Source organism: Oenanthe melanoleuca, chromosome 1A (genome assembly GCF_029582105.1).
Source record: "Oenanthe melanoleuca isolate GR-GAL-2019-014 chromosome 1A, OMel1.0, whole genome shotgun sequence".
Lineage (NCBI taxonomy): Eukaryota > Metazoa > Chordata > Aves > Passeriformes > Muscicapidae > Oenanthe > Oenanthe melanoleuca.
Genome location: NC_079334.1, coordinates 41,942,029 through 41,963,020, shown reverse-complemented (window position 1 = coordinate 41,963,020; position 20,992 = coordinate 41,942,029). Strand labels below are relative to the sequence as shown.

The window sequence follows — 20,992 nt, the reverse complement described above, 5'->3', positions numbered from 1 at the left end:
TTTAAATATAATTCCCTGGCTATGGATTTAGGATTCTAGCTTCAGCCACAAACTAAAGTTTCATCATATGGTCTTCCTATGGATGTTGTAAAAATTTTAGCTTTCCATCCATCTTCTTAAGCCATTTATTATGCACATTTTTTGTGTTTTCTGATCAGTTTGGAAATAGAAACAGGTTTTAAAAAATTGAGGAAGGGAATCACTACTTTGTAATGCCATTATTCATTTTACCTCCTTTGTTTTTAAGATCATTCATGCTATATGGATGTCTGCAGTGATGTGATTTCCTATGATTAAGGTAATTGCCAGTAAAAGGACAAAACCAGAGCACCTTGAACTGAGAGAGGAAGGATTAAACTTTCATGTCTCTCCCTGCAGAAGTAGAAAGAGGAAAAGAGATATTATTCCATTTGCAAATGCCATCTAAAGTCTAGGCTTTGGATTGTTTCAGGAACCCTTTGGCCTTGTGACACAGGGCTCATTAGGACAGTGGCAATTAGGGCTCAGTTTTGTCATTTTCTCTACAACATGAACAAACTGAATAAGCATTAATAAGACTCTAATTGGCAGCAGGTGTGACTATGTTATAAAACAACCCAAAATTTAAGAAGCATTTCAATTTGCTACCTAATATTGAGTTTTTCAGTATAAATGAAAGAAAACTAAGCAGTCACTAGCACGCCCTGGGTTGCAAAAAGAATGGGATTTAAAAATCACTGCAAAGTGCAATAATGTACGTAGAAAGCTCTTGGAGGTGTTTTTAAACAATTCCTTTTTAAAGAGCACCTAGGTCACTCTATTTGGAATGAAATTGATGGCAAGGTCCAAGGTGTCAAAACAGCAGGCACATGCACTACCAGCATAGTATGTTAAACAGGAGCTAAGATTTTAATCAGCTTTCACAGGTATTAAGGTACTAGTTTGCTCCAAACTTTTTGACTTTGTGAGCTGTTCTGTTATCATCTTTCTGAAAGAGATTTGAGGACACTTTTCCACATGGTGAGTCCAGCTAGAAAATAGTCTTTATTCTGCAGACTGAATTATGAAAATCTATTTTTTTGTTTGTTTTTTGTTAATTTTTTCATAAGAAAGAGGTGATCTATAAACTCTCTTTGAATTATGCCTTGTAACCAAAACCCTTCACATGTTCAATTATTCCCATTCCAGTAAAGCAATAGAGGTTTGCTAGTGTCATCCATTACACATATCCTTTAAACAAATTTGATGCAAATGTAATTACAGAAATCTAAATAGAATTAAATATGTGTTTTCCCAGCATTTAGATTTATGCAAATTCAGGGAAAGTATCATTTGATTGACAGAGAAATTGGTAGCAGCATTAGTGTCTGGAAGCATTGTTAAAATTTAGTCTAGTATCATATTCTCAAGAACTTGTGGGCTATAGAATATTCTGAATGAAGTTAAGGGCATCTTGCTTAGCAGACAGGTAGCTTCAGAAAAGATGTTGTGGCATTCTGCAATTACTGCTCATAAGACACCTGGTGGGCACCCCAGTCCTGTACAATCCATATCTTTAAATGCAGAATGAAATGCCTATATTAGTAATCATTCATTATAGCATTTAGGAACACTTTTCAAACAATAAAAATCTAGCTGATCTACTTGAGGAGTTTTAAATATAAAGTCTATTCCTCCCCAGATAAATATCAGAATACTCCCACTGTGGACTGAAAACCTGCTTTAACTTGATGAAGGTAGCCACTGCCTCAGATGAAATAAATTTCTTGGAGAGTTTTTTTTGGGGGTTTTTTTGTTTGGTTGGTTGGTTTGGTTTTTTTTAGTAGACATTGATGGGGTTATCAACTCAGAAACCTCTGTGGTAGATTGCCAGTAATAACTGGAATGGCCCAGGGATGATTGTAAGTCATGTTCATCTTTCACGGCCTCTTAGCTAGAGATAGCAGTTATTTTCAGAGCTCCCAGAAAGAACATAAAGCCAAAAAACTCATTGAAGAACTGGTCAAATTAATTTAATGTCAACTCTGTACAATGACTGAAAACCTAGGAGAAAACTGAAAATAATACTAGCAAAGTTAATCCAAATGACTAAACAAAGCTTTCTGAGATGCTGTGTCTAGTCCCCAAAGCTGTCTTCCCTCTCTAAACCTTTGTGAAATGGATGCAGTTATTTGCAATACAAAACTCTAAAAATGTGGCTGATTCTAGTTTCTCCAGTGGTTGATCAAAGAAGCCAAGTGTCTCCATTCATTCCAAATTCTGATCTTTTTCAGAGACTCATCAACAAGAAAAAGGTTCCCTGTTTAGAGAGAAAGTGAGACAATACAAAGTACAGCCCTTCCAAAAGTATTCCTCTAGCTTCTTACTGTAGGTGCTTGCTGGAGATTAATTGAGCAATCATATACAGGGTGGGGTGGCAGCTTGTGGCCTTTTATGCTTGTCAAACACACATGCTGAAGTATTTTACAAGAAGAAAAGGATCATAGAGCTGTAAAACTAGAGAGGACACAATAAGTGAGGGGTAAAAGTGTTTAAGAGAATATTAAACATGGAATATATGTTTAACAAAATTTGGTCAGCATAATCTCTATTAAACTTGGGGTCTCTTTAGCAGCACCTAAACTATTTTGAGCACAGTATAATCATGCAAGCAAAGCAAAATCTGATGTGCTATTTGAGTCTCTGGAGATAAACTGGGTGGATACCTAACCTCACCTAGATGTGGCCCCTTGTGCAGACAGCTCATCTATTCCTTGGGCAAGATAAAAGGCCTGTCCCCAGCTTGTAGCCTGGGTCTGGTGAAAGAACTACCTCGTTGGATAGGCATAAGAGGTGTGATATTGATTCTTCAAGTCTTTCTAAAAGATGGTTATAACCCTAAAGGAGATGCACGAGAGAAAACTGTGGGAGGAGAAACAAATGCATCTGATTATACCATGGGAAAAAAATGAAAACTGATGGCTTTTAGTATTCCCTGTCAGTCCTCATTTTCTTCTCCTAACCAGTTTCTAGCAGTTGCTGAGGATGCTGGTAACACAAAAGGCAAAGCCCCTGATTTTTATGTTTTGGCATATGACCCCATGTCTTGCCACTGTGATGAGCAAACAGCCTTTACCTCCCTCTGACCAGGGACTGGGAATAACTAAGCTCCAAGACACTTGGGTGTAGGATATTTGTGTCCAGAGAATTGTTGACTCATGTCATGATTAATGTCATCTCATGACTAGTGTTGACTCGTGTATATTAAGTAGATCAGCTCCAGCTAGAGAGTCTGAACAAATAGTACCCTGTAGCATGTGAGAATCTTCTTGTTATTGCATCCAGTTGGTCTCATTAACACTAATATTCAAATATCTGGTCTGGCTAACACAGAACAGATACTGGCCTCTGTGCTGTTTGTATCATCTTGTGTGACTGGGGTGCTGCCCTGGCTCCTCAGCCACAGTGAGGTGCAGGAATTGTGCCCAGTTCTGATACAGCTTCCTTTACAATCATCCCTTTCACAGGTAAATTTTGCATATTGATGAACTGCCTTTGTCAGAATATAAACCATTTTTGCTGAAAAATTGCCAGGCAGGTATATCCTAAGGCACATTTGATGCTGTGAAAATATTTTTCAAAATCTTGTTTCCGTTGTTTTTTGAGCGGCTGTCTTCCACTCTCCATTCCATTGATAAAAAAGTAATGTATCCATCTGAAAGTAAAACAGAAAAATGGCTTCTCTTTACCTTATATAGGATTGTGTTTGGTTTTCTGTTTTGGTTCAGTTTTTTTTTTCCCCAAATGCTTTCTACTGGAGATGAGCAATTAACTTCTAACTTTGGAAGTTGAACATGAAGTAGAGTTCCTTGAATATGATTCATGTGAGTTTTATACTACCTTGCATATGATACATGGTGATTGAAAATGTTTTTTACAAGTAAGACCATGAACTTTCATAAACTGTTTTTGCTTTTCTGTGTCACAGATAGGAAATGCCATTTGAAATGTAAAAGCTTATGGTGATGAGTTCAATTTAAATGAGCTGCTGTTTGAAATAGATAACACTTTCATTTTAGTAAATTAATGGTGTGGCAAAAGGAAGCTCAAAGATGCTTCTACCTGTAATAAAAAAATTATGCTCTCTAGAATTGTGATATTGCACCATGTGATTACATTACCTAATCTTATTAATTTTATTATACGAAACATAGCAAAATGTTTCCTTAATATATTAACATAAATGTAATTTCAGGCTTTATACAAGTCTGTGCAAAAATTCCAAATAGCTCTGGAATCATATTGATGCACTCTAAAATCAAAATCTTACAGTCAAAAGATAGATGTAAAGCAAGGTTTGTGGGAAATTTAGCTCCAGGAACATCTGGGTCTGGAAAAGGCATGCCAAGTCAATCCTGGAAACCAAAGCCTTGCTGCTCCTACATCTTTCTGATCTGGAAAACTCATAGGGTTAGTAAGTGAATATATAAAAAAGCAGAAAATAATTCCAATTTTGCCATTTCAGAGCATCCTTTATACTATGCAGTGTCCAGTGTCTTCAGCTTACCAGTCAGAATGACAAGAAGCATTGTTTAGAAGACTTAACTGGGAATGTGTGTTTCTCAAAATGTGCAATATATGCTCCTGATAAGTAGTTCTGAGCCATACACAACATAGGGAGTGTTTCAGAACAGGTATTTCAGAACTGGTAGTTACTGGCCAATGCTGAATTACTTACACATTACTTTCAACAGGACAGAAGTCAGTCATACACTGTCACACAGTCATGTCACTGTGGTGAGAAAGACTTTAAAAAATAATGTGATTCAACATTTGAATTATAAACCATTTTCTTGTAATTGATATTTAACTTTAGATAATTAAGTCTCGTTGATGGTAATCTGCATTAATGTAATTTCTCCCACTTATTCATGCCTGCAGAGCATACCATGGGGAGTGCTCTGAAAATAGTATTGCTCCATATCTCTGCCACATACTTATCTCCATCAGGATCAAACACCTTATTTTAACAAAAGAGGTCCCATGAAATTAACTCTTGGAATATTCCTAGATTTCACTTCAGTAGCACATTTCTGAGGTGGACCTGCCAGTTATCTCTCCACCTGCCCTTTGCTTAATGGTGTAGTTTGCTCTGGGGTGCACAAGTGGGATTCCTTCTGGATACATCTGAAGTGGACAGTGTTTTCTGGGATCTCAGCTGAAGTTATGGATGTGTGCTCAGGTCAGCCCACACTACACAAACAGGGTGAATATGGGATCCTCAGCACCAGTGTGTCACTCTGTGGCACTGCAGTAGCTGCTGATAAACAGACAAATCTCGAGTCCCTGCTCTCTCTTCTTTCAGAGAACTGTCCCAAGGGGGCAGAAAAGCAGTGGCCAGCTGGAGGTTTGAAGTTATGCTGCTCCAGGGAACACAGATGCTTTTCACCACCAGAGCATCTGTCCCTTATATTTGCTTAATTGCTGAAGTGGCTCTGACACCAAGCAACAGGCAGACTAAATATTTTATTTTGAATGAGCTTAGAGTTGCTATTTTTGACAGATTAAATAACAGAACCCTTCTTAATTAAAACAAGTGAAATAAAAAGTGTTGGCATTTGTATATAACATCTGCAGTAGCATTGTTCTTTACAGTTATTGTACACTGTGTGACTGTATATTTGGCCAGTGCTGATTCTGAGATTAAAAATTATGTAGAGTATTTGGCTCAATGGATGATCTTTCATTCCTGAGGATTGGAAAGCCTTTTTAAATATAAAGAGCAATAAAATTTTTTTTCCCCTTCTGTATCTGTTTTCACAGTATATTTGCATCTATTTGGGTACATTAATTAGAAGCTGCCAAGGCAACCAGGGCCAGTGCAGGTGCATTCCACAGCAGAGCAGGGATTGTGACATATGTGGATGGGTTCTGAGTTGGGGAAACCCCAGGGAAGTGCAGAGACATGCCAGGAGCTGGCAGTGGGATGTGGCTGGGACAGTAATGGCAGATGCCCCACTCCCACAAAGGGCAGCCCTAAGGGGCATGACTGACCAGTTTCTTTGGTCCTGTCCAGTGTGTCCCATCCCAAATGAACATTATATTAAGCAATACTTTGAATCCTTGTTAGCAATGTTTAATGATTTCCAATTGGTCTAGCTTAGTGACAATTATGTGTGAGATTATGATGAAAAGTTCTCAAAACACTGTGTCATACAAATCTAAGAGCTACTTTTGACTAAGCACAGGTAGGTTTTTTTACTGCAGAGGTGTAGTCAAAGGGCAAGATAATGCTTTTTGCCTCTTGAAAAAGACAAAATGAAAATGAGGAAAATAACTAAAATTTGTCTTTCATCTCTTCAGTTGGTCTTAACAGAGCTCTTACTATCTGATCATGAAAGCAGTAGCATCACAAAAGATTTGTCAGAGGGTCATGTAAGACAAGAAAAATCGAAATATCTCTAAAAATGAGCAGCTCAAGTCACAAGTAATGGGAAGGTAGTGTACAAATAATTGTGTTTAACTTTTAAATGAAAAATTTCATTTCCTTTATGTTACAGTTTGAGAAGTGAAGTTCCATCACAGACTAGAATCCCTTGATATACTTTGCCCTGCTGATTTAGACATGAAGAATCATGAGACTCAGATTAGAAACAGTTCTCATTTCCAACATTAAATGTTTTGTGAACATGTATACATTTATTAGCTTGCCTTTATCTTCTCAGGGACAAATTCTGGATTGCTCAGTTTTTCACTCACTGCAGACAAGTAACAGACTGATTCCTGGAGGTGTGGCTCTGTGGAGTCAAAGATAGTTCTGGTGTAGGTTTGGAGGTGATGCACTATGGATGGTTTTGTGGTACTGCCTTGGGGCTGCAAGAGGATGAGCTGTGGCCTCATGGGCTCTGCTTAGGAGTCCTGATGAGGGAGGTAGGACATGCTAAACAGCAGAAGAGAGTCTTCAAGCATCCAGGAGATAAGATCACAGTGGCTAAAACCACCAGTGACTAAAACCTGCTCAGGCTTCTGGTCCATGTGGTTCACAACCTCTCACAGTGTATAATATGCTGGATGACAGATTTAAAGATGGTCAGTTTGGTCAAAGCTCATAGTGCAAGAAAGTGTTGTGGAAAGGGGCAGAAGGGAATGTCATCTGTTTTGGAACTTGCCAAGCTTTTGGAACCAGAGAACCAGATTAGTCTTCTGTTGACAAATGGGCCTGTAGTATGGATTCAGTTTGGCATGAGTGATTTGTTTTGACAAATTCAAGACCAAACTCAGTCCTGGCAATAAAACATTATTATAGAGATATAGTCTAAAAAATTGCATATTTTTGAGATATTTCTGCCAGTAAAAGTTCTTGTCTCTCAGGCTTCCCTTTTAAAACCCACCCGTTCAGTGTACCCCTGGGGATTTTAAATAGTTACTGGCAGTGATAAGCACAGTAGTGACTTTTGTGGATTTTCCTAATAATTTTAACTATTCAGTATACTATTGGTTTGGACAGTGCTTATGTGCACTCTTAAGGAGTATGCAGTAGGTTGTAAAATATGTGTTATTGCAGCTGAATAGATGTCCAGGGCACATAATCATTCAATACAGCAAGCTAAAATTAGAAGTGAAATATAAAAGTGTATGTTCTTCGTAAAGTAGAGACAGAAATCGCATTTCTTATGCCTGGTAGAGAGAGGAGTCAGTCCTCTCTCGCCCTTCACCTTGTAGCCTTTCCCCTTCTGTAATGAGGAGAGGTCCTGCCAGCAATGTGGTGAATACTTTGACAGTGTAACTCTTTCTCAATAATGTGCATTGCAGAATAAAGGGCAAACTATACTGGGCTAGATATTGCAGGGCAGCTCACATTGGTTTATCCAGTACAAGTTATGTCAAGTTAAATGAAATCCTCATCTTTTTTTCTTAATCTCCAGGACACTGTACTTTCACAAGAAGTGAACTGAACTCTAACCCAAACAAGCTGAGTTTATAATAACTCCAAAAGCATGTATTGAATATCTTGCTGTGCTCCAGTATCATAGGTCAAAAATACAACCAGAGTACTAATTATGCTGTTTAATGCAACCATTTTGAAAGTCTATTTCTAACCTTCTTTGTTGGTCTCACATTTTCTTATTCTATTAGCAGCTCATTTTCTGCTCCCTTCCCTCCCTATTTGACATTTCAGAATGAATAACAAAGCAGTTTTCTAAGTGCATATGCATTTCCTCAAGGAAATCAGGGCTTGAGCACACACATCAGTCTTTGCATGCATGCCAACAAAGCATGAATAAAAATATGCCTTCCATTGCTTGCCTACATGCCAAAGTCTGACCTTCCATGCTTTGAACTCTTGCTCCAAAATGCAAATGCATAATTCAAGAGGACTGAGACAGAATAGTCTTGAGCATAACTTCTGGGTATATGCTTCCTATAGCAAAATACTCAGATTTGAATTATGGTTTTAAACTTCCTCTGCCACAGGGGAGGTGGTTCCACAGAAGGAGGTCAGGGAAAATCAGGGTGCCTAGTGACTGGGGGAGTCTGCCTTGGCCAGCAGACAGGTGCTGAGGTTTGTTTTCTTTCTGGAGAAACTTTCAGGAAAGTAAGAACATTAACCATGCAAATTTCAGATATGAAGGTGAAATAAGCAGGAAAAAACACCTTTGTGTGTTTCAAGGGACTATATGCAAGAGACAGAATTGTCTTTCCAAAGTAAACTGTTCTGTGTATGTGCCAAATTGGAGCTTGTAGAAAAGTCAGTCAGGTACTGAGAGCTGAGATGGTAGCTGAGCAAATGTTTTGGGATAAGAAGGCCTGACTATTGCTTAGGTTTAATTGCATCTGATATGCCTCATTTATTGTTTTTTTCCTTGCCTAGGTGCTCATAATTCTTTCAAGGGAAATTGTTAGGGTGTCAACCATAGTGTTGCATGTAACTGAGTTAATTTATTAAGAACAAAAATAAATGTTCCAAGGTAAAGGTGGTAGCAATCAAGTAATTTTGTGTCTTATTACATTCTGAAGAAGTGCAGCCTGTCATGTCACAGAAGAATGATGTTTAGGAGTCCAAATGGATTATACTATTGCCTATGTGCATATTTCTTTTCTCTTCCTCACAGACAAGGCTGCTGTACAAAAAGAAGTGCAGACTGGTAGCCTGTGACGATTCATGTACAGATTTTTTTTTTTTTCCTGTCTGCTGAGTATTTGTCCTGTTTGGAAGTGTCATGGGAAATAGTCTTCACTTTATTTTACAACCATCAGTAGCTGAAGAAAATGAGATATTATTGCTGTAGAAAAAAACCCCACCCTGACACAATTATTTAGCCATGAGCATGTATTCAGATTTTGATATGCTGCTATTACAGCACAGATTTACTGACAGCTATGGCTACTGGAAGAAGCCTTGCTCACCCTTAAATTACCAGCTAAATTTTCCAGCTTCCACAGAACCAGAAATTCAATCAGTCACTGCTGCCAACTCTGTAAGATATTACCAAAGAGCTGCTGGAAATGATTCAGTGGTATTTTGCAGGGATAACTTAGAAAGATATTTCTTAAATACTGTCTTCCAGAATTGAATGAATTAGTAAAGTGTATCTTCTGGAATTATTGTAGAATTTTTATAGAGGCTTTAATACTTTTGTGATTCACTTTTCACTGACTTCTCAAAAAAATCATAAAATCGTTGAAAACTTTTACAAAGGATATCTTAGAAAATACAAAGCAAAATCTTTCTACAATCTCCTGGATTTACTAAAAATTAATTTAGTGCATAGAATTTTTTTTTTTAATGGAGATATGTTTCTGTATAAAAATTAGACTTCACAGTTAGTGTCTTATAGGTCCTACAGCTTAGAAAAGATTTTCAAAGCTTCTAATGTGTTTGGTGCCTTAGACAATGTTCTCTCAATTAGTTGATTTGAATTTGGCCTAGATCATGCAGGCCTTGGTACATTTTACTTCTCTTTTATTTTACTTAACTGATTTTCATCTTCAGTGAAAATTACAGAATTAAGAACCAGAGTGATATACTCCAGTTAATAGCTACTAAATTTATTTTCACTAAGGATACAGCTGACTTTCTTTCTTAAATTAAAATATTTGTTTGTGTATTTAATTTTCATTAGTCTGTTTTCATCAGTGGAAAAGTACTGATAAAACACTAGTTGACCATTAGGGGACAGATAAAATAGAATGATGCATCTTCATTACTATCTTATTCTCTCTGAACTATTTTTTCTTCTTCCTTCCAGGACAGTTCTGTTTACTCTGACCTCTGTAGTTGTGCTTGTCATCACTACTGACTGGATCAGCTGGGACAAGCTGAATCGTGGATTTCTGCCAAGTGATGAGGTCTCAAGAGCCTTCTTGGCTTCTTTCATCCTGGTGTTTGACCTTCTTATTGTCATGCAGGTACCCTCTCCTAATGTTCCACTCAGGCTGTTGAGGCTGCCTAGTCACTCTATTTCCTCTAGAGCAAATAGTGCTTAACTAAAGCTACAAAAAGGTAAATAAATGTTTAGTTTGCAATCACTTTTAGTTAAGGGCATTTTATAACATCATTCTCAGTAACTTTGCAAAAAAGGCCTCTGGCCTTTTATTGGGAAAATATTGCTGATTTCTCTTCTTAGAGTGCTAGGTAAGAACTGCATGACTTTCCAAAATAGAAAGTGTTTGCTGCAAAAATTATATGGGGAAAAGAAACAGAAGCTGGTTGTTTTGTAAATTCAAATCTTTTCTTAGGAAGATGAGATAAATTCAGACAAACAAGAAATACTTCCATGTTTCAAGCATTTACAATATTAAGTGTACGCACACTAAGGTACTTTAATAGATGAAAATTAGTATTTGCTATTAAGATTCAGCTTTCCACTTTCATGTGAAAATTTTGTTACTTGATGACAAGTCCTTGTAGTGTAATGACTTCTGCCTGAAAGCTTAACTGGGGAGATGATTCATTGCAACCTGCCTGATGTCTGCTCCTGTGAATCAAGCTGCTAAGAAAGGAATCTGGGTCACAAGTATGTGGCCAAAAACCTTCTTCATGTGATGCTGTGGTCTCCCCTTTGCATTTGTATGTGGTTTGAGCCTTGTGTGAATAATTCACCCAAAGCTCTGTGAGAAAGTGTCATTTGGGCTGAGGTAAGGAAGAGGAGCATTGAAAGCCCATGGCTTTGCTCTTAGTCCTAGACATGCTGAACTGAAGCCAGCAAAGAATATGAGAAGAACCAATGGGTCCTTCCTCTCCAATATATTGCTAACTCCACCAGCAGACAGCATTTCTGAGACACTCAGTTCCCTATTAAATGCTATCTATTACTTGTGTAATTATTATAGAGGTGACACTGGTGGCACTCAGATTTTATCACTGCTGTACTAGGACTTGAAAGGTGCACAGAGTCCTATAGTTCAATTTTGTTTTCCAATGTCTACCACTGTTCAGTGCTCACTGTGGCTCATGGTTAGATCTGGGAGGATAAGAAAGGAAATACTATTTTTCTCATAAGATTTCTGGTGCTTTGTTTTTTCTACTTTTGAATTTTATATTTTGTTTGATGTTTCAAAAAGATTCAAGAGAATGTATAAGAAATGATTGTACTTTACAGAGCTGTAATGAAAGTGTGAATGAAAATGCAGGATGTATCAAGCTATACTGAATTTGATATTGCATGCAGGGCAGAAAAACAGAGCTGTCTTCGTATAAAACAACTATTAAACCATCCTTTTGGCTTTGAAAAATGAAATCTCAGTATTTTGACCTTGGAGTTGATGAATATAGAGAAAAATCTTATGTGAAACATAAGCTTGTCCTGAGTACTCTTTCATATTTTTGTAACACAAAAGCAAGAGGCTCTTTTTAATTGCATTTCTAAGTGATATTTGTGTGATGGAGTTAATTACTTGAAGTTATTTGTTTGGATTGTGAAAATATATTGGCATGTTTTATTTACAATGTAGTTCTAGCATTGGTAGTGCAATAATCTCATGTTGAGAGAGCAAAGTATTAAATCACCTAAAAACACAGAATGGGACAGATTGGAAGGGACCAGAGTGGGAATCTGGGCCAACCTCCCTGCTCAAGCAGAGTCATCCTACAGCATATTGCACAGGGTTGAGTCCAGACAGTGCTTGAATATCTCCAGTGGGGGGGACTCCACAACCTCTTTGGAAATCTTTTCCAGAGCGTGGTTGCCTACACAGTAAAGAAGTTCTTTCTCATATTCAGGTGGAACTTCCTGTGCATAATTTTCTGCCCTTTGCCTCTTGTCCTATTGCTTGGCACCACCCAGCAGAGCCTGGAAACATCCTTTCCACACCTTCCCTTCAGATACTGACAGACATTGGTGAGGTCTCTCAGATGTGACCTTAGCAATAAGGGCAGGTGACCAGAGACAGGTTTTTCAGATGAGTCAGGGTAAATGGAAATTTTTCTTTAGTAAAACTGATGACAGATCCAGCTCCATTACTGATGCAGGTTTTACAGGGAGGAGCCATATACCCTGGACTACTTCTGTCAGAATTTTGTGGAGTATTTCATTCCACTCAGAGTATATTGCTCTCCCTAGCAGATTTTAGACACGCCTGTCAAGCAGCATTACTCTGGAAATGGATAACCATTTTGAAGACACACTTGTGCTCAGCTAATTGTGCAATGTTTGCTGGAGAATCCTGCTGTGAGGGCTGGCTCTGTTGTAGTGTGTCTCCTGTGGCCTGCAGATCTCTGAAGGAGAAGGGACAGGTTCAAGTGGGGTGACTGTGGTAGAAAACTTTCTGTAGCGACTAATGGATTTTCCTTCCTGCAGTCTCTCACACAGTAAAGACTTTCCTTTCTTCTTTTGTCCTTTCTACGTCCTCATCTATCTATGGATTGTGGAAGTGTTCCTTATCAGTACCAATGTAAAACATTCAAAAATAATCCTGAAAATATAAATGAGTTAAAGGACTAGAAAAGAACAGTCTTGATCTACAGCTTACCTTTATTTGCACTTACTATGAAATTCAAGTGACATACCTGAGTATATTCCTGAATACCATTGAACCAAAAAAATTATAATGTTTCTCATACCATTATTGGCACCATGGCATTTGTAGCAGATCAGATATGGATCTTTCTTGCCTATTATAAATTTCTTTTCTTGAATCTGCCTCTACAGTTGCTACTTATTTTATACCTGCATTGAATTCCTCAGTCCCAAAGTGCTGTTTTTTTCCCCTGAGAGTCACTGCTTTGAATGATACCAAGTCTCTCTCCTTTCAATTTCAAACACAGAACAGTAGCTCTCCTGAGCTCCACTTTCATCCATCAGGCATCTGTTTTCTCTTATTTTCCTGCATCATCTCTCTGTGACTGGTAACAAGGGAGTGAGTTGTTGTGTACTAAGAGGGGCGAGTTAGTGTGGTCCCAGAAATGGCCAGCTCAGGAACAAGCAGATAGAAATGGAGTGTCCTACAGTGAAATGTCCCTGCCCATCTCCTGGCAGGGAAGTGAGGCTCTGAGTAACCAGGGCATGGAGCCTCCACACCTCCTTCACTTTGTTTTTGTCTGAGGACAAGGCAAACAGAATGGAAATGTATTATACTTACAGGTTAGAGAATGAATAATGCATTGGTAATCCAATGGTTTTATTTTAAAGGAAAACACTTTCAAGTTTGATGGAAGTGTAGGTGGTATTTCTGTAAAAGGGCAACGAGGGGCAAAAAGCATCGATATGTGTAATTAAAACCCAGAAGTTTCTGTTGAAATGTTTTCAAGATCTACTAGGATATATAAATTTCTTCCAAAAATCCTTGAAACATTCTTTTGCCCCCTTGCCAGACCCCACTATAAAGTACAGTTCATTTCTTCAAGTCTTTCAGTTGCTTTGGGACTAAGAAAATGATAAGCAAAATAATTTTCTGCTGAGAAAAGGTGGGTGTATTCTGTCCCTTATTGCACATTATATACCTTACCATTTTAATGAGCTGTCTGGTTTTTCTTGCAGTGTTACCATCCTGTGCTTGTCTAGTTTGATAACTGGCACCATCATTTTGTGCTGGGGATTTTATTAAACAAGACATGTGAAGTACAGTATTTTTAAATACATTTCATCCTTTATACTGATTGCAGATGGTTAAATCTTGCTCGGATGCATTATATTTATCTCAGGCATTATAAATTCAACTCCAGGGTTTTCTTCAGCTGCTGTAACTTGGTGTATTTGTGCTGACCTGAATCCTCTTGTGCCAATTTACACTGGCTGAGGGCTGAGCCCTTTTTTTAGCTCTGTCACTTAGTTCCTCATTTGCAGAAGAGGAACAACTGTAGTTCTTTTCTTTCACTAGCTGTGTGATTGTCTACTTAAGCCCCCAAGGTGCTCAGTGAAGGAGGCTGTCTGACTTGGTACAGCTTCTAGTGCAATCAGGCACCAGTCCCAGCTGGAGCCTCTTGGCTCTGAGATGACTACACACAAAATGAATTAGCTGAAAAAGCTTCTCATTTGTCACAGTCATTCCCTTTTACCCTGACAATGGGTATGTGCCATACATGTGACACTGAGCCCCTTCTTTGGCAGTGCAGGTATTTGCCTGAAATAACAAAGCAGTTGTCTAAAAGTAGACCCAGCATTTTCACATAGCGCCCCTGGAAACCAACATATCCAGCCCAAATTCACAGAAAAACACGAACAAGAATATCTGGGAATTGTTTGCAAGTGTTTCACAGGACTATCTTCATCTTTAATAGCAAGGAGAGTATTTTCATAGATTCTGCTGTAATCAGTGTGTGATAGGCTTTGTTATTGCTGGGTGTATGTGTAAGAAATGTTGCATTGATTAAGAGTATATTGGAGTGATTTATGTTGGTATAACAGTGATGGTGACATTCAGATAATTTCAACTCTCCAAAGCAATGCTCTGGAATGTATTATTTTGTATATATTTGGTTATAGAAATCTGCTCTGAGTGTTCCACAGGTTTTTATCTGAAAGTAAAATATCTGAGATGAGACTGAACAGATTCAGCTGCTTTCTAAGTGATAGAATTGCTTTCAATTTTTAAATGCAAGCAGTGAGAGAAAGATAAACCTCAGCTTGCCATCACTAGACAGAGCACTCACTGCCTTGGCAGCAAGTTTTATGCCATATCTTACATTTGGCTACATGGCATATTGAATTTACAAAACTTATGGATAGGTTGTACAGAGCATACAGATCCACCTATCAATAATACTGAGTTCAAGTAAGAAGAGAGAGCAAGACCAGCATGTTTGCTCTTAATCAAACCTTAGAGGGGAAAAGAAACAAGAATATTCTTGATATTGTTAGTCTAGCTGAGTTATTTCTGCAAAGCTGATAGAATGGTAGATGTTTATATTTCCTTGAAAGCTTTGAAGCCTGTAAAATGAAACATTACCAAAAAGACTGAATTACTTTATTGCCTTTGACTTCTTCTAACATGCTATAAAGCTGCTGCTTTTATTTGTGTAACAAAACAGAAATATTTAATCACTGAGCATCTTGAGATACCATATACATTAGATACTTTTGCATCTGTTAGAATCCAGACTTTACTGAGCCCATCAATAAGTAATTCTATTTCATATGTACAGAGGAGGGGAAGTATTCCCTAGTGCTTTTATTGATTTGAAATTATAGGTTGTGATGGTTTCTGAGTTTCAACTGCCATTTAATTACTCAGTTGTACTGTGTTTGGCATCATGTCTCTGTGGGTCATAGGTGTTGTGGAAGTGTGGCCTTCAGTCAGTCAGGTTTCTAGTTTCCTACAGGTCAGAAGCTTCTGGAATCTGATCATGTTTGTATTGTGTAATGCCTTTTAAGGAAAGGAGATTGCCCAGAATAACACCATGTCTGACAGATAGATTAGGCACCAGCACTGCATCACACAGGGTAATTTCTGTGTTTCCCACTGGAGCAGCAAAACAACAAAATCCAAATGTTTACAGAGTCTCCTAAATAGTCTCAGTAGTGTCCTACAGCAGACTTTGGACTGTACTATGCCTCAGCTGGTCCCTAAATGATTAACCTCTTCTTTATCTCTTCCTAGTACCCAGATAGTATTTGCAATATAATTTTTCATTAAGATTCCTTAGAGCCCTGCCTGAGCCTATAGGTGCAGTAGGCATATCAACATGTCATCACTCCTGTTGAAATGGTATGAGCAGAGACAAAGGTGATGTTGATCAAACTGGGAAAGAGCTGTAGTTTTCACCTCACTCTCTCCAACATTTGCTTGATTGCTGCAGTAGCCAGTAATGCTGCACTTGTCCTGATACCTCTAATGCCAGAATGACACAGCCTCAGGTGGTGTGTGGTGGTACCATGTGCTTTCATCTCCCACTGAATTAGCAGAGAGAGCAGCCATAGGCATGGAGGGGACTATCTATTAGCAACCAATGCAAGGTGGAGCTGTCAGAGCCTGTGAAATCAGTCACAGCAGGCATGGAATCCATTTCTCCCTGGATGAAAATAGCTGAATTAAAGAGCTGCTTTCAGGACTGGCTCTGGGGAAGGCAGTGTGCCTCCTAAGGCAGCCTGATGCTGGGAGTGGTTTGAAGCACTTATGAGGGCTGTAAGGCAGAAAGAAGCCCAGCCTCAGCAGTCATAGCAGCTGCTCTATGCTTGGCCACCTCTGTCATAGCAGACATTTGCAAGCAGTTCCTGTCTCTTCATAAAGATCATGGTGGTGGCAGGATAGTCCTGCTGGGCAGGGTAGCAGATCAGCAGAGAGAAAGACTTGAAATTGGTACAGTTCACCAGAGGCACAGGGGAGGCACAGACCAAAGGCAGTTGCTGGTAGTGCCCCACTCCCATGGAAATACTCATGATTTTAGTGACCCAACCCTGGCAGGACTGCTTTTCTGCTGTGACTAAATTTGGCCATCACCTTCAAGAAGCTTTTACTCTGCCCTGGCAAACTCTGTTTCCATCTCTTTTTCAACAATCATAGAAACCTCTGGAGCACTGCACTTCTCAGTGAATTCATGGCTTGCATGCCTGCCAGCATTAATTTAGTGATACAGTAAGTCAGAAGACTGCACTGTAGTTGTTCTGGCTGGTAATGGTCATTTTGTCTGTGATTTTATTTCATCTTTCTGGAGAGACATTGAAGCTCTTCCTTTCATATAAACCCAGCTTTGATTTCACTCTCCATCAGTTCTCACAGAGCTTTGCTGTGATGTTGTTTCCCGCATCACGTACCACACAAGGAATTAAATGATGGAAATTCATGGCTAGGTAATCCATTCTATTGCCTGTAGATGAAAATGAGAAAACAGTGTACATCACTTTCTAATGTATCTCACTATGGATTTAAGGATATAATCCTATAATCCTTCTTGAATGGCTCTTTACTTTTAGTTTCGCTCAGGTGGTTTTTGGGCTTCACTATTTACAACGTGCAGCACGCTTTTGGTCTATAATGAAATTTCATTCCACTTCAGAAATGGGTGCCCAAAGTGGAGAAACAGGATAATTCTCAACAGCAGCACTTATCCCATGTATAGCATACCATCTATTTAGGAGTAGGTGGCAGAAAAACAGTGATTAATTGATCAGCTTTATCAGACATCTAGAGTTAGAGGAAACCAAAAAGATTGTTGTTCCATGTCAGGGGTGCGAGTGTACATTTTTATGGTCTTGATTTGGTCCAGACTGTGTGTTGGAGAAAGCTGCCCAGACTGTGCCAGGTGACATTTCTGAAGGCAGCTGCTTGGTGGTGCCCCAGCCACCTGCAACTGCCACCTCCCAGGCAAGAACCACAGCACCTTCCTTTGGCTGTAAGTCGTGCTTTCATCCTCATCTTAAGCTGAAAAGCAGCAGCTACATCTGAATGAATGTTGAATACCCTTGGGGTTGTTTCTAGCATCTGGGCCAAACAATTACTGCACTAATCTAAATTATACAAACTCTTACTGTTCCTCAAGGTCAGGCTGCAAAGATTTTCATATCTGGACAATGTGTTCTAAATACAGGGGATTAGAGAAAGAAAAGCGTCACACAAACAAGCCTAATATCAGAAAGGAACAGACAATAATTTCAGCAACATGTGACATGTAAAAAATGGTGTTAAAAATGTGACAACACCACTGAAGCTGCAGACTCATTCATTCAGGAATTAAGAGATGTCAGAATTAAGTCACTGGTATAAGCTTTTCACCCCTATTTTGTGCATGCATTATGATACAATCTTTAATTACCTATTCACATTCCATTTTTCCACAGGATCTCTGTCTCACTTGCTGTACTGGTGTTCACTTAATGAGAAGCTATTTGATATTTTGGTTTACCTTTTCTGTGCAGCCTGTGGCCCCAGGCCTTACTTACTGCACTTGATTGGAACCTTGATATGAAGATGAAATCATTCATTTCCTTGTGGACTTTTTTTGTGACACTCATTGCTGTATTTCCTAAGGGCTTCTCAAGCATTAATATATTTATCTTCACAATAGCCTTCACAACAGGAGTATTATTGTCCATTATTGTCCACATTTTATACTGAGGCACAAAAAATTAAAGTCAAAGAGCCCTTAATTTGAGATGTCTGAGGACATTATTTTGAAAATTCATATTCTTACCCATCTCTTATCTGAGCAGTTACCTAATTGAGGGAGGAGGGTCTAGCATTTTATTTCATTAGTAACAGACAGAGCCACATATTTACTTGATATAATCTTATATATTATTATACTGACAGCCCTATTTCTCTTGTAGCATTCCAGTGATTTTAAAAGCTGTTTCTTTGCTTGCTTTTAATGATGCCTATCACTGTGTCATATATCTAGCTCCATTAAAAGTCTGGTTATTTTTTTATGCTGATCTTAAAGGAGTACAATTCAGTCCTATCTGGATAGTGCCATGCACTGCAGGACTTTTGTTCTCCCCATGAATATTCTGTCAGCTCTTCCTCTTGCCATTGGGGATATACTCAGGTCCAGCTCTGGTTAATTTCAATACCAGCCATGGGCACATGTCACTTGTACAAATCTAAGTGTAGGTAGGGTGGGGAGGCAATCCCACAGGGAAAAAAAAAATTAATTTGGTTCTAGATATTCACTTAGAGTCTCCTAGATGTTTTGTATCAGAGCTGGCTGAATTCAGTTTCTCCTAGCAGTAATGACTTCTGTAACAGGAGGTAAATGTTTTCACATCTGCTGCTGTCTCTTGCATTTACATCCCTCTTCCCACACACTTTCCAGCTTGTGCAGCAGATACAGAGTGCAGAACTACAGGGGTCTCTGTCACCATATATTTCCACCTTACAATCATAAGTTAGATACTCTTTAATGAAAAAAAGTTGTGACTTCTGGAACAAACTTTGTGTGATCCAGTAACTAATCAAGGATTGTGCCATGCCTGCCCACAAGGCACAGATAACCTTAGCCAGACATGTAGTTCTTAAGTCTTCACCATTGCAATATTCAGGCAGATGCTTTAATGCAGGACTTTCTGTGTGCATAAATGTGATATTTTTATACAAAGAGATAGCAATCTCAAAATCAAAAGCCTGCCATATGAATCCAATGTGTCTTATCAGGGTACTTCAACTCTTACCTCCCATTCAGGGATGCTTGCCATGTGAGCAGCTGCTAATAGCAGTGTGTGCATTTTCTTCCAATGAGACAGTTCATAAGAAAGGAGAGAAACATACTTTGCCTCTGGACTTCACATCTGCTTGTTAGCAGCAGAGAGTGGTAATAATTAGTGTCATGGTGACCAGTCCAAACACCAGAGCCAATGAGGTACTGACATTTTCTTACCATATCCCAAGCAGGGCTTTGTCCTTCCTGTCACTTCCAAATCCTCTCTCTGTGTCTCCTTTTTTGCCCCCATCCTGGATCCTCCTCATGTCCAGTTCTGTGACATATCCCATTATTTATACCCAATTCCAGCTTTCAGTCTTCACATCTCTCATTTCTAGGCTCCATATTTAGCAAATCCTATTCATCTACCCTGCAGCTGCTGTTCAAATCAGAACCACTCCTTGTCTCTCTTCCCCTCCCCTTAATTCAGTCCCTTTTTAACCAGCCAGTCCTTACCTCCTGCTCTCATCTCTACCCTCTTGCCCTGATTCAAGTCTCTCCTCTCTTCCCACTCCTTTTGTGTAGTCTATCCCAATTTTCCTATCTGTGGTCATTCCCTTTCACAGCATGGCCCAGGCTGTGTGCCTGCACATGGCCATGCCAAGCCTTCTGCTCAACCTCTTAGAGAGGGCAGGTGGAGAGGGAGGAGCATAGAATAATTTACTTAGAATAAGACCCTTAAAATCAAGTTATTAATCTAAGACAGCCAAACCTTGTCCCTTAACATCACATCCAAGTGTCTTTTACATATCTCCACGGATCGGGACTTAATCACTTCCCTGAGCAGCCTGTTCCAGTGCATATAATACAAATATAATACAAAGTTTTGGTCTGCTATGTACAGCTTGAAAAAGGCCTAAATACCTTTACTTTCATTCAACATACTGCTGTGTTGTGCTATGTGCAAAATAACAAGATCAAGAAATGAAAATCAATTTTAAAAAATAGTCCCTGCTAGGCTCAGTCTCAGACCCAGGGCCAAGGCCCTTCTGCCTCCATCCTCCCTCAGGTCCAGATGCCTAGCTCAAGCTGTACTTGACTAGCTCCAGCTGCACACAGAGTGCTTGGGATTAGTAATTAGAGGAAAGATGTCCCTTGGCTGCTGTGCAGGGCCAGCTCAGTCCCTGTTTGAGAGCAGCTCAGACTCCTGCCAGCAGCAGCAAAAAATGGAGGTGGAGGCAAAGGGGAAAAGGAGGATGCTCTGTCTCTCTTCTGAGATTGGCAGTTTCACTAGAGCCTGATGCTCTAGGAGCTGAGGGATGCTTTGGCATACTGAGTGATGCACAGCTTGGGAAGATGCTTGTTTCTGAACCTTTAGCTAGATTCTTGCAGGTATGAAAATTACTGATTTTTCAAAGGTACCTTAACCTTTTTCAGTTTGGGGCAGGTATTTACAGGGAAGCAAGAGGCACATCTCTGACACAAAGTTACTCCCTTGCTAAACTCTGTGTCTCCACTTGA

General features: G+C 39.1%; 1 protein-coding gene across 3 annotated transcripts in view; it reads left to right on the top strand.

Moving 5' to 3' along the window:
• Positions 1-20,992, top strand: part of TMEM117 (transmembrane protein 117) — a 172,525-nt gene that overhangs the window by 125,243 nt on the left and 26,290 nt on the right. For all 3 annotated transcript variants that reach the window (XM_056481878.1, XM_056481877.1, XM_056481875.1), the window contains one exon: positions 10,209-10,368. In XM_056481878.1, the coding sequence (XP_056337853.1) occupies positions 10,209-10,368 (160 nt within the window). The remainder of the gene's footprint in view (positions 1-10,208; positions 10,369-20,992) is intronic.